Source organism: Equus asinus, chromosome 29, assembly GCF_041296235.1.
Source record: "Equus asinus isolate D_3611 breed Donkey chromosome 29, EquAss-T2T_v2, whole genome shotgun sequence".
NCBI classification, from domain to species: Eukaryota; Metazoa; Chordata; class Mammalia; order Perissodactyla; family Equidae; genus Equus; species Equus asinus.
The window spans coordinates 40,241,332-40,254,328 of NC_091818.1; the positions used below are offsets into that span (position 1 = coordinate 40,241,332).

At 55.4% G+C, this 12,997-nt stretch overlaps 1 protein-coding gene across 14 annotated transcripts in view; it reads right to left on the reverse strand.

Moving 5' to 3' along the window:
* The window catches only part of PFKFB3 (6-phosphofructo-2-kinase/fructose-2,6-biphosphatase 3), a 115,962-nt gene that overhangs the window by 38,583 nt on the left and 64,382 nt on the right, over window positions 1-12,997 (reverse strand). For all 14 annotated transcript variants that reach the window (XR_011499248.1, XR_011499246.1, XR_011499247.1 and 11 more), the window contains exons 2-14: window positions 12,840-12,965; window positions 11,821-11,917; window positions 10,621-10,687; window positions 10,001-10,075; window positions 9,578-9,634; window positions 7,453-7,577; window positions 6,497-6,704; window positions 6,127-6,273; window positions 5,844-5,948; window positions 4,217-4,346; window positions 3,288-3,350; window positions 3,097-3,161; window positions 1,222-1,395 (exon numbers count right to left, since the gene is read on the reverse strand). Coding sequence is in view for 10 of the 14 variants with exons in the window: in XM_070500985.1 (XP_070357086.1) it covers window positions 1,222-1,395; window positions 3,097-3,161; window positions 3,288-3,350; window positions 4,217-4,346; window positions 5,844-5,948; window positions 6,127-6,273; window positions 6,497-6,704; window positions 7,453-7,577; window positions 9,578-9,634; window positions 10,001-10,075; window positions 10,621-10,687; window positions 11,821-11,917; window positions 12,840-12,965 (1,439 nt within the window). In the remaining 4 variants the exon portion in view is untranslated. The remainder of the gene's footprint in view (window positions 1-1,221; window positions 1,396-3,096; window positions 3,162-3,287; window positions 3,351-4,216; window positions 4,347-5,843; window positions 5,949-6,126; window positions 6,274-6,496; window positions 6,705-7,452; window positions 7,578-9,577; window positions 9,635-10,000; window positions 10,076-10,620; window positions 10,688-11,820; window positions 11,918-12,839; window positions 12,966-12,997) is intronic.

Here is a 12,997-nt window from a genome sequence, read left to right on the forward strand (position 1 = left end):
AACACCTCTGAGGTTAGACCTGAAAGGAGTGTTAATTAGACGTCTCCCAGTGCTACCCTTCATTTTAAAAGATAAGGAGACGGAAAGCCAGGGAGATGATGTAACCTGACAAGAAAATCCTACAGCGGCGGGCAGAGCCACAACCGGAAGCCAGATCTCCGGGCTCTGGTTAAACACCGTCTGACCCTACGGAGCCCCGAGGTGCGCCACATGCTGTGAGAGACGCTGAATGACCTCCTTTGACCCGCCTCCTGCAGGAGGTGCTGTCTCCCATTCCACAGATGGGACACCTGAACCCATGAGAGGCCACGCAGCCGTCTCCCCACATCCCATTTCCAGACGCCACCAGGTTTCAGTAAGCTTCAGGGGAAATACGGGCAGAGTTTGCGGGCCTCAGCGCCAAGCTCACAAACAAACCAAGCCGAAATTTAGGCCGTGATTATATTTGTAAGAAACCAGGCGTGGTGGGTGGAGGTGGGGGAGACCCCTGGGTGGGGCCTAAATTTGTGCCCAGGAATTTCGATGTCTCCCATTACGGCAAAGGTTCCTGGCTGTCTTCGAGAAAAAGACTGGTTTAATGCCCTATCGCCACAGTCTTCCAGCCGTTAATCTTCACAGTGAATGAAATCAGTGAAACCTACTTGGTTTTTTAATACCTGCTGAAGTCACTATGTGATATGAAAGGGTGACTATTTCCAGGCCATCCAGCCTTGCGAGTCAGGGTTCTAATGGGGCCTGACTGGCTCCGGGTGAGGATACGCTCCATGGGCCCCGTGTGTAAGGGGAGCAATGGCAAGGGAGGAAAGCAAGGAAGAATACTCAGCCATGGGCCTCGGACAGGAAAAACGGCCTCAGACCCCAAGGAAGCCAAGGGCCCAGAGCGGAACGGAGACTCTGAACTGGGGGTTTGCCATCGACTTTGTTCTAGAAAAGTCTATTCATGCATGTGAACGGGACACTCTACTAGTTCTTCTGCTCTGCCCGGTTCTGGCCTCAAAGATCACCTCCTAAGACAGGAGGTGTGAGCACTCACTGCCATCGCCAGCCAGGAGGGACCTCCAGGTGTCCCCAACGTCAGAGGCGCATCCCCAGGCTCTCCCGCTCCCCCATCCACACGCACAGGCAGGCCCAGGTCCGAGGCCACGGCCGCACCCACCGGGGTGCTCTCTCCCCACCCAGACACGGGGCTCGACGGTGAGGGCGGAAAAGGGGTCAACGCACTTGTCCGGGCAGCTGCGTGGGCACTTCCGGGGGCAGGCAGTTGGGCAGGGCAGCGGAGGTAGAGGCCACATGCTCCTCAAAGCTGTTGATGCGAGGCTTTTTGGTGGGCTCGGGGCTGGCTAGTGGGGTGACACTATTGCGTCTCATGAGCGGGTTAGGTCCCTTCTTTGCATCCTAAGCGAGACAAAGACAAAAGAGAGAAGGCGACAGTTACAAGGAAGGGGGAGGTAAATAAGCCAAAAATAAAAAACCAAAACCAAACCAAACACGTTTCTCTGCTTCTGGGTTTTACTGATACAAGACTGACCACGGTGAGCAGCCCCGGGACCGCGGGGTTGCCCTTCTGTCCTGTGTCTCCCAGTCGGCAAGAGCAGCGAACGACCCCCTCCCAAACCCCTTTCCCAGATCATCCAAGACGCCCGCCCGGACAGACGTGACCCGCTACACAGCAGGTGAAGGAAGAACAGCGGGACCAGGTGTGCAGAGTCATCCAATACAGCAGATAACGAGGGGGGAGAAAAGAACTTTGCTACCAGCCTCCAAGAGAGCCGAGGGAGGGGAGAGGAGGAGATGCCTGGGCGTGAGGCTCAGGGAAGCACTGAGCGGACAGCGACAGGGGCACGGAGGAGAAGGTGTCGGTGCTGGACTGCCTCGCACTGACCATGAGCCAGGATCTGCAGAGCAGACATGGGGCAGCTCATGCTCCCCATCACTCTACCCGCACCTAGGGCAGGAAACGAGGCTTCAACCGCGGCTGGGAGACTGAAGACGCAGAAAACCGGGGGGTCGGGGGGCGAGGCATGACCGGCCAGCCAGGGCCAAACACTAGCCTTCCGATCATGTGACAAGGACATTGGAACGGGGACATCTGAAGTCCCATGGCCCATCGCCCTGCAGCTCAGGAGCCAAGGAGCCAGGCTGGGAAGCAGCACCAGCCACGGGCTGCTCCTCGCAGAGCAAAAGGACATACAGCATCCGGCCACCTGCGTTCAGAAGGGGGCCTGTCACGGGGCCAGGGGAAGGCGTCCTTCCCCGATTCCATCAACCAGCCACTGGAAGCTGGGGTTTTAATGCCACAATGTTCTGGCCGAGCTCCTCGGGAATGGGGAAGTCACATGCAGGGACGGCACGTCACACTGGGTGTACAAGAAAGGGTCGGACGGATGCTGGCAAAGTGGTGCATTTCGACAGTCGGTATAAAGTAAACTCAAACTTTCTTTCACAACATAGGCCCAGGCAGGTCTGCTCTGCCCTTGGGAGCCCCAACCAGACCAACCGCCACACTTCAGACCTCCCAAGGTAGAAGTCGGGGCCGCCGGAAACACTTTCCATCCGCCATCCCTCATGTTTCTAATTCCCAAATCATATCTGCCTCTCCGGCCCCACTGCCTTTCTTGGCGTCATTGTCTTCTGGGTAATTCTGTACCTAAGTGCATGTAGGTGACTGAGGGGATTTGCTGATCCTGTTTTAACCAGTTAACTCGGGAACTTGAAAGTGGTTTGGGCTGACTGCCCCAAAGGGAGAGGCAGCAGCCACAGTGTGGCTACGTCTGAAGGGGCAGACTGCGTGTCTTCCTCTTTAACACTCACTGCTCGGGTCAAACAGACGTGGGGAATGAAAGCATGGACAGGAAGGGAAAAAAAGATGCCCAGAAGCCACAAGAAAGGGACGCCGAGAAAAGGGAGGGGACAGTCACCCAGGCTGCTGAGTTCCAGCCAACTCCTCCAGCGAGAACCCACTGAAGGACACAGGTCAGCACTCACAGGCAATGCAGGTGGGATGCCCCACCACGGGTCCCGTCCCTCGACAACCCTGCTCGGGATGGGGGACGGGACAGCAGGGTGGAAGGGCCAGAGGAAGGAGCTCACACTCACCTCGGACCTCTCCCGGTGTGTGTTCACTGACTCCACGTTCAGGTAGATGGATTCTACGCGGCAACCTAGGCGAGAGCGGGGAGAAAGGTCGGTTTCTGGTTAAAGGGGACAGCGGCTCACAGCCCCACAGCCGCGAGGAGCCGCCGTCCCCAGGGAAAAGGTCCCGGCAGGGGCTGGGCCACCACACTCACCATAAGCGATGGGCGTCAGCTTCAGGACAGTGTGGAGCGGGCATTTCAGGTAAGGCATCTCCTCTGAAAAGAGGAGAAAGCACCCACGGTTAGATAGGAGGCTCGAGGACGGGCACCTGCAGGCCCCTGGCGAGGGCTCCTGCCACCACGGCACCCTCAGAAGCCACCCCCACCCCTCACACGGGCCCTCGGGCTGCCCTAGAAAAGACATCTAGTCAAAAGAACAAAATCAAAACAAAGCCCCAAACCCACCCTCACGCAATGAGTTAAGAGAAAAAATGTTTGGGGTAGTTGTGGACCACGACCTTCAGAATAAAAAAAGCCATTCAGGGGCTGGCCTGGTGGTGTAGTGGTTAAGTTCTGCTTCAGGAGCCCAGGGTTTGCAGGTTTGGATCCTGGGTGTGGACTTAGCATGGCTCATCATTTTGTATGTGGTGGCGTCCCACATACAAAATACAGGATGATGGGCACAGATGTTAGCTCAGGGCCACTCTTCCTCACCAAAAAAAAAGGACATTCTTTCCTCAAACAGTTTAGGCATGTCGAGATTCAGCTGAAACTCAGGCAGACACAGACTTAAACTGTGAGAGTATTGTTAGAGTGTTGTAGGCTGTCTGTTCCTTAGAAGAAGGCTGAGGGGAAGGGCTATCCCCTCACCAGCTGACCCAAGGCCCCCTCGAGGCTGTTTTACCAAGCTGTTAAGCCCACTGTGCATCAAACTGTGCTCTGAAGAGTTTCCCAGGGGCCGCAGGGAGGCGCTGGGTGGAGAAGGCCCCTGTGCAGCTGGGAGGCCCTTCCTGACAGGCAGCAGCACAACAGACAACCACGTGGGCTGGGCGAGGAAGCGTGTGGCCCACAGCTACCCCAGACTCAGGCTGGTTTCTCCTCCCTCCCTCCCCTCCACCAGGGAAGCAGCGAGGATGGTGCACCTGCACTCTTATCCAGGAAGTAGGCCAGGAGGCAGCGCAGGACGGCCTGGTGGCAGATCACCAGCACGTTCTCCTGCCGCTCCAGCTCCATGATCACCGGTTCCAGGCGCTGGACCAGGTCCTGGTAAGACTGCAAGACAGAGGGATAGGGGTGCCGCGTTGGAGCAAAGGCGCATGCGGGGAGGCGGGGAGCTCTGCCACCGCGGCCACACCTCTCCATCATAGAAACGGAGAGCGTGCAACCCGGGGTGGGGGGCGGGGGGAAGTGCTGCATCCCCTAGGGGCGCTGGGGGACCCGCCTCCACCGGCTTCCTAGAAAAGGAAAGCGTCTGTGTCGATAAGGATTTGGAGAAGCAGTGCCTCGAGAGGAACACGACCCCGCCAGCGGCTCTCTCTCCACTCCTTCCTTTCCTCCTCTCTACACGGGGAGAGAGGGAACCAAGTCCTGACTCACGCTATGATGCGGATGAACCCAGAAAACGTTTACCCTAAGTGAAAGAAGCCAGACACAAAAGACCACAGCGTGAAGGATTCCATTTAGGTGAAACGTCCAGAACAGGCAAATCCAGAGAGATGGAAGGTAGATTCCTGGTTGCCAGGGGCTTGGGGTAGGGGAAATCGGGACTGACTGCTAACAGGCTCGGGTTTCTTTCTGGAGTGATAGAATGTTCTAGAATTAGTGGTGATGGTTGCACAGTATTATGAATATACTAAAAAATCACTGAAACTGTATACTTTAAGATGGTTAAAATGGTGAATTTTATATTATGTAAATTTTATCTCAACAAAAATAAACTCAAAAAGAAGGGGGTAAGCCTGTGACTTTTAAGACCACCAAGGCTCCCACACACGCCGGTGTGTCCCTCTGCCTGCCCCCTTCCTTATTAGCCAGGTGCCAAGGGACGAGGGCCAGGGTTACACCACAGGACAGAGCCTTGGGCATGAGGGAGCAGAGATACGATAAATCCTGAGATGGGCCAAGACGGCAAGGACGCCCGCTAGGTGTCACCATGCCGAGGGCTGCAGAGCCCCGAGCACCAGCTGCCTTCTGGACTCTCCCTCCAGAGCTCCAAGCAGCTGCTCACTCAGCCAAAGTGGGTCACACACGACATGGGGAACGCCCGCCATCAGTGTCGATGCGGGCAGCACAAGGGACGTGAGAAGACACGTCTGCCATCTGGCCTACAGTCAAGGGGAAACCCTTGTGTCAACTGAATCATCAGCCACGATCACCCTTTTCTCCCACATCTTCACGTGTCATTAGAGAAACGCATGGCTCAGGGGAAAATACAGCTGTGCTTCCTCTGTTTCTGCTTACAGGCTCGACTCAGGAAGACCTGACGCAAAGGGGAGTGTGCCAGGGACAAGCATCCAAAGAGAATGAGGACGCTGGATGCAAGAGCCCTTCTGGCCCGGAGCTCGCACAGCGTGGTTCGCTGTGCACCATTAGTCACCACTAACGGTTCCGTGTGGGTCCCCAGCAGTCCCCTCTTGGCCCGGCCCACACCCTTGGCCTTGGAAGGACCATCGTGAGCTCCTCAACACCCAGCACAGACCAACAACACCCGACCATCATCCACAGGATGAACAGCTGACTAGAGACGGAAGTGAGGGCGGGCACACGTACCTCCCCAGTGGGGTAGCGGTAATAGTACTTGTCCTGCTCGCGCAGAGCATATTCCTCGGGGTAGGTGTCCTTGATCTCCTCGTAGGTCATCTCCTCACAAACACCCTGGTGGAAACACCCAGAGGTCACCTGGGGGAACACGCCCCTAACAGCCACCTCGAGCTGGTCACAACGCGGCACGTGCGGATCTGAAAGAGCTCTCAGGATTTCTAGGATTCGACGGGAAGAGGCCCCCGTGCCCTCTTGCTCCCACCCCCACGGCCCGGCCAGACCCGGGACTCACGGCATCGATTTCGTTGAGCGCCTTCCACTGCTCGTAGGGCAGCCGGAGGGCTTCGGCGGTCTGGATGGTACTTTTCAGCTGGCTGGTCCACACCTTGAGGTCCTTTAGGTTCTGCTCCTCCACGAACTTGCTCAGGGCGTTGGCAAACTGAGAGGGACGAGAGGGACACACACTGGACTCCAGGCTCCTGCCCCTCCTGGGGCAGCAGAGGACTCGTGCCCGTTCACATTAGGGACGGTCGCTCTGCCGTCATTAGAATGGGGAAGAAGAGCCTGAAAGTAACTCCCCAAAGCCCCAGGAGGCCCCGCCCTTCACACACACACCACCCCCCACCCCTCAGCTTCCTGCCTTGCCCCTGCTCCCCTCCTACCTTCCTGCCCCTGCTGGACAGGCCTGAGTCCCCTCCAATCTTGCCCTGGAGGTTGTGCTCGCTCTCGCCGTGCCGACACAGGTAGATGGTGCGAGGCTGCACGTGGATGTTCATCAGGTAATACACGATGCGGCTCTGGATGTGGTCCTGGACTCTGTTCACCAGGAACCGCCGGCCCACGTCGATCACCTTGATCAGCGACAGGTCCCTGCACGGGAAGACGACCAGCGGGTCAGAACACCCCAGCGGGTCAGACCAGCAAATCCTCCGGCCCCGGGCCAACTGCAGAGAATCAGCCCCAACACGACTCCAGCGGCTGGCTGCAGCAACCTGAGGGCACAGACAGAATCTCCTTTCTTGGAGAGTCAGAGAATGTGCGTGGGCAGTACCTACAGCAGTGTGTGGTCAGGAGGCTGGCTGGCTCCCCAGAAGAGGAAGAAAAAAAGCAAGAGAACAGGGGAAAAAAAACCCGGAGGGGCTGGCCCCATGGCTAAGTGGTTAAAGTTCTACACACTCCACTTTGGTGGCCCAGGTTCGTGGATTCAAACCCTGGGCATGGACCTACTCCACTCATCAGCCACGCTGTGGCAGCATCCCACAAAGTAGAGGAAGACTGGTACAAATGTCAGCTCAGGGCTAATCTTCCTCAAGCAAAAAAAGAGGAGCATTGGCAACAGATGTTAGCTCAGGACAAATCTTCCTCACCAAAAAAAAAGCAAAAAACAAAGGAAGGAAATATCCAAGTAGCAAGACTGGGTCAGATATTCACTTCCCAGGCTTTTACACAGTTAGGGTCTGAAATATCCACACTGAATACGGAATCAGGGATTTTCTAAAAGACATTTTAAAAGAAACTTTGTGACAGTATTCAGGAGCAAACGCGTTGTGGGAACATCAAGAAAACATTAAGAGCCCTAAAGCAGGTGATCTGGGGACAGTCAGCTCTCAGGAACTACCTGTCGCACTGATCGGGGTCGAGGGGCTGGTAGCTGGCTTCGTAGCAGGTAATTCTCTTCATGAAGTCCTCCATCGCTTCTGCCGAGTTGCAGTCTCGGTAATCCGGGCTGGAGATTTTCACTTCCTGGAACACCACAAAGAGGCAGCTGATGAATCACGCTGGAAGGCTTTCTGCTTACAGGAAGCAGGATTTGGGGCTTGCAAACAGGGAAAGCACAGACAGGCGCAGAACAGCGATGATCCTACCCAGCGTTTAAGAGAGAAAAAGAGACGCCTCGGATCGAGTCATATCCTGATGATGACGTGGGAAAGGCGGCTGCGGCACAGTACCGCTGCCTGGAAGGATGGAGACAGGACACCCACGAGGATTCTAATGAACGCCTCGGGAGGCGCCACAATTTGGGAGCAATTCAGTCGCCAGTCACCCCAGACAGCCCGCATCTCCACCTGGACCACACGCCCAGCCCTCCGCAAGGTCTGCTCTCGTGGGAAGGAGATGGGGAGGACCGATCCTCGGGCCCGCCTTTCCCGTGACTGAACGACAGGCCTGAGAAACCTGGCAGATTCAGGGGGAACTTAGAATTTTTTAATGCATCTGCTCTTCCACCTCAACAACTACCACAGCCATGAAAGAGAGGCAGCCACTGTCCAAAAGTTCAAGGTCACCGGGGAGTTTGTGTTTCGTGGGTGCAGAGGTTCAGTCTGGGAAGATGACAAAGTTCTGGAGGTGGATGGTGGCGGCGGTTGCACAACCACGTGAATGTGCCGAATGCCACAGAATTAACACTTAAAAATGGTGAGGATGGTATATTTTATGTTATGGATATTTGACCACAATAGAACAAAAAAATCTAAGTTCAAAAATCCGTAGCTAGGCCTCCTACATAAGGAGCGCCGTGGAAGGGCCCAAGCTGCACGGTTGCTTTGAGGCTTAATCAGAGAAAGAGATTTCCGAATACTGAGGGTCGGGGCCAATGACTAAATGCGTTGATGGGGTACAAGATAAATGGCGGGCTCTCAGCCAAGCTCGCGGCGCCTGCTCACTGGGGAAACGATTCTGCAGCTGCACTTGGCTTCACTACCAAGTGGGACTAGTAAAACCGAACCAAAGAAACACAGCGAAACCCTTTGTTTCAATCACGGCAACTTCTGTTTTCTTGTCCTTTGAGCCTCTTCCTTTGGACCGGCTGAAACAACTCTGGACTGATTTCCACAATCTGAACAGCCCTTCCTGAAATATGAACTCATGTCTTAGAAATGCGTGTAAATATTCCCACTGCCTCGGAGAAAAGGCCAATAGCAGAATCTAATGAACGCTCAGCATCCCTCGAAAGATGCCACCTGTATGAAGCAACGCCACGGTGTGCCCTGGAGGAGGATCAGACCTGCCTGCCTCATAGGTACGTCTTATCCTGATGCATTTAAGCTGCAGAGAAAACGTTCTTCATCATAAGAAGGTGACTCGTGGTCAGGTCATTACAGTAACTGTTTCTGTTTACGATCTATTGCTATCAAGTGATAAAATTTAAGAATTAATCAAATTAAGCTGCCAATTACCCTTAATTTATTGGGGCTACCTCCCCTTGGCATGGGGAGGGGAGGAGGGTATGTTGTAGACACATCAGCCAGAAGGTAATTTTACCACACCCATTTTTCCCAAACTTGGGGATTCTGCCTTTACTCTGCTGGGTCCTGTGGGCTTGTCAATACATGACCATTCTTACCTACCAGGGACCTCCTTCACCTTCTGGAGGGGTGAGGTGCCTTTGCCCCAAGCAACCCCGTCAACACCCCATGGCCAAGCTTCCGCCACCCACAGAAACTGTTCCAGGTCCCCCACTTTATCTGCTGTACCCCACAAAGACTCCTTTCTGCCGACTGACTGAAAGGACCCCAGACAAGGTCAGTCCAGGTCACAGAACAAGACTCTAAGTTAATTACCACAGCCGACCACCTGGACCCCACCTCTCAGACAACATCAGCAACAAGCTGGGAGAGCCAGCTTGTTCTCTGAGTTGAGCCTGCTTCCCTCAACTCTCAGGTCTAGTTCCGTCTCCCGGCCTGACCTGGCTTCCCACTTCTCTCAGATTACCACACTAGAGTGGGGGTCCTACGTTGTCTTACCATGATGTTGGAGGCTACAACCCTAGGGTCATCGCACACGGACTCGATGAAAAACACCTGGGAGGAAGCCAGACAGAAACGTTAGGAAGCAACAAATGCGGTAAACACAAAGGGCCAAGTTTGGTATTGGCTGTGATATTCTCACCACATTCGAGGAGGAAGGACTCCATTCATTCACGAATCCCCCAAAACATAAAAAGGACCACCCCCTCAATGCCAAGTCCCCTCCCACCCTCCCTAGTCATGGCAACCCTAAGAGCCTCACCAGGAAGACCCAACCTATAGACAGCAAAACAGGGCAGCTGGGAGTGGAGGACCAAGCACGGAGCAAAGCCAGGCGCTCCAGACACAGGAATCTGCCCATCCCTGAGGGGTTTTCCTTGCTCCTGAGCACTCCGAGGCAAGATAACAAGTTTGGCTCACCTTGAAATCATTTTCTTTGGCAAAATGAAGGATCATGTGTCTCCTCTCTCTAGTAGTATTGGTGGCATCGAAAACCTGATCATGAGAAAGACGGGCATCACAGACAACATGAGTTTAACAGTATTTGCCAAACCAGCAAGCAGGTCAGGCCTGACACTTTCAGGGAGAGGCCACAAACGGGGTTCCAGGGGAGAGGCTGCGCCCTGCCCTCACCCCGCCCTCTTTCTTCTGTCTCCCACCCCCTCCAGCACTCAGGGACAGAAGGGGAGGGCGGGAACAGTCATTAAAGCAAAGAGACTACAGTAATATGCAGGGGAGGGTGCGCTGAAGGGACCCTGGCTACCACGTCCGCAGCCGCCCAGGGGCCGGGTGCTGCCCGGCTGCTCACAGAGGAGGACTGACCACCCGGCTGTTCCCGAGGCCACCCCTGCCAACCGCCTTCCGGGTCCCTGTGCTGCTCTGGCCACCTGCTTCCCTCAACTCTCAGGCCAGAAGCATGTGTCCCGATCTGATGTGTCCCCACGTGGCTCTCGGCACCACTCGGGCCAGCGCCTACATCTCTCCAGGGCACCACCCCGCTCCGGGATGGGAGCAGGAGCTGGCACGTTCCTAGAACTTACTGCAATTTGGCCGCTTTCCTTCGTCAGGTAGCTTTTGACGTCCCTCAAGGCAGCCAGAGCGCACTGCCTGCAACACACAGGGGAAGGGCCCTCACATCAGAGCCAGCTTGTCTGCCCGGGGCGGCCCCAGCAACCCCGCTCCCCACTGAGACAGAGAGACTGCCCTCTACTGCTAAAGCGCTCTGCCAGCCAGGGTGGCCGGGCCCAGAGGCTCCCAATCGGAGCCCCGGACGGACGGCAGTTGCCCTTGGAAGTGGGGCTCATGGCTGGCTGCACACTGAGATCCCCCAGAGCTTTTAAAAAAAGCTGATGCCAGGGCTGGCCCTGCGGCTAGCAGTTAAGTTCATGTGCTCCACTTTGGCAGCTCAGGGTTTGCCGGTTCAGATCCTGGGTGTGGACCTATGCACCACTGTCAGGCCATGCTGTGGCAGGCATCCCACATATAAAAGTAGAGGAAGATGGGCAAGGATGTTAGCTCAGGGCCAGTCTTCCTCAGCAAAAAAAGGAGGATTGGCAGCAGATGCTAGCTCAGGGCTAATCTTCCTCAAAAGAAAAAAAAAAAAAAAAGCCGATGCCCAGGGCTGGCCCAGAGATTCTCACTGCACTGATCTAGGGCGGGGCTGGCATCAGGATCTTTCCAAGCTCCCAGATTCTAAAGGTCAGCCAGGGTTGAACGCGGCTGCACTAGGGTTTCATGATCACCCTGGGCTTAAAAAAAATCCTTTTCAAATGTAAACAGATGATGTCCCATGAAAACCCTTTTGTTCGTTCTTAATGAGCCATTGTCGTTGATCTGTATCACAGCGGCTGAATGAGACCATCTGGGAGCGGATGAAAGCAGTGAGCCGCAGAGACTCGCCCGTACACACGGAGGTGGGGCCGGAGCTGGGGCCGGAGCTGACGGCCACATCGCAGGCCAGCTTCCTCTTTCTCTTACAAAATCTAGCTTTAAAAAAGCAAAGCAAACTACGGCCTACTGCTTAAAGTTCGGTGTTCTCACGGCTTCAGCGGCCTGGGTTCAGTTCCCGGGCCTGGAACCACACCACCCGTCTGTCAGTAGCCATGCTGTGGCAGCAGCTCACATGGAAGAACTGGAATGACTTACAGCTAGGATATACAACTATGCACTGGGGCTTTGGGAGGAGGAGAAAAAAGCAAAGCAAACCCAAACCCAAGTTCCCACGGCAGCTCGGGCCTTACTTCCGGACTTTCATGGCCTCCTCATTGTCAGGGCGAAAGAAGTTGTAGGAACTGTACTGCTTCACGGCCTCCCGGCGGTACTCCCCGACGTTGAACACTGCGGACAGAGAGGACAAGACCCTCAGCTGACCCCAGGAAGAAGGGGCCACTATCTCCAAAACAGGAACCCAAGCCAACAAGCCAATGCTAACATGAGCGAGATTCTGACAATTCACGGAGACCAGAGAGTGGACTCCACGTCCAGTGCTCACGTCCACCTATACGGCAGCCCAGCTTCCCCAGACCAAACACTGCTCGCGGTGGCCTGCTGTTCTGGAGGTTGTTTCCTGTGGCCTAGTCTCCAGTCCAGCCTCAGGCTTGAGGCTGAGACCATGAGAACAGGTGGTAGCCACACATCTAGCAAAAACAAGGGCAAGGATTTCCGCCAACAGTACCCGGGAGAGAGCGGGGTCTCACACACACACACGGGTCCAAACCAGCCATTCTTCTGACGCAACAGCCCAATGGGCACTTACTGGACACCACACAGTGGGGGACAGCAAATGTGAACATTAGTCCCCATCCTCGAGACGTTTCCCATGTACTTGGGAAGAGCAGGCAAAGAGTCATAAAAATACAATCAATGGTATAGAGCACGTTGTGACAGTCAGTAGAGGAAGGAATGTCACAACGGAGTGCCAGGGGAATTTAAAGGAAAAAGAACTGCACAGACCGTGGTGGCTGGAAAAGGCATCCTAAGGAATTGGGGCGGGGGTGGTGGTGGCAGGGTTCAGGGCCGTGGGAGTAAGAGAGGCCAGTGAGAAAAGTCCCAACACAAAGTCAGGGTGTGTCTACCACGTGGTGGGTGATGCAGCCGAAAACAGTCCCCCCACTACATAGGACAGACCAGCCCAAGAGTGGCCCCCAAGGGGAGCCCCAGCAGCTGGAAATGGAAGGGCCATTTTCTTGGGTCGCAGGGGGCTAGCGAGCAGGGTCCCGGTACCTGTTGGGACCGCCCAGGCCCTCGGACAAGGCCTCACCTTTTGTGGGGACACCAATCCAGTTGAGGTAGCGAGTCAGCTTCTTGGAGATGTACGTCTTACCCCGGGCTGGGAGGCCCACCATGACGATCACCGTGGGGGAGTTGGTCAGCTTCGGCCCACAGGCTGCGAAGGGCAACAAAGAAAGGTGGCATGGA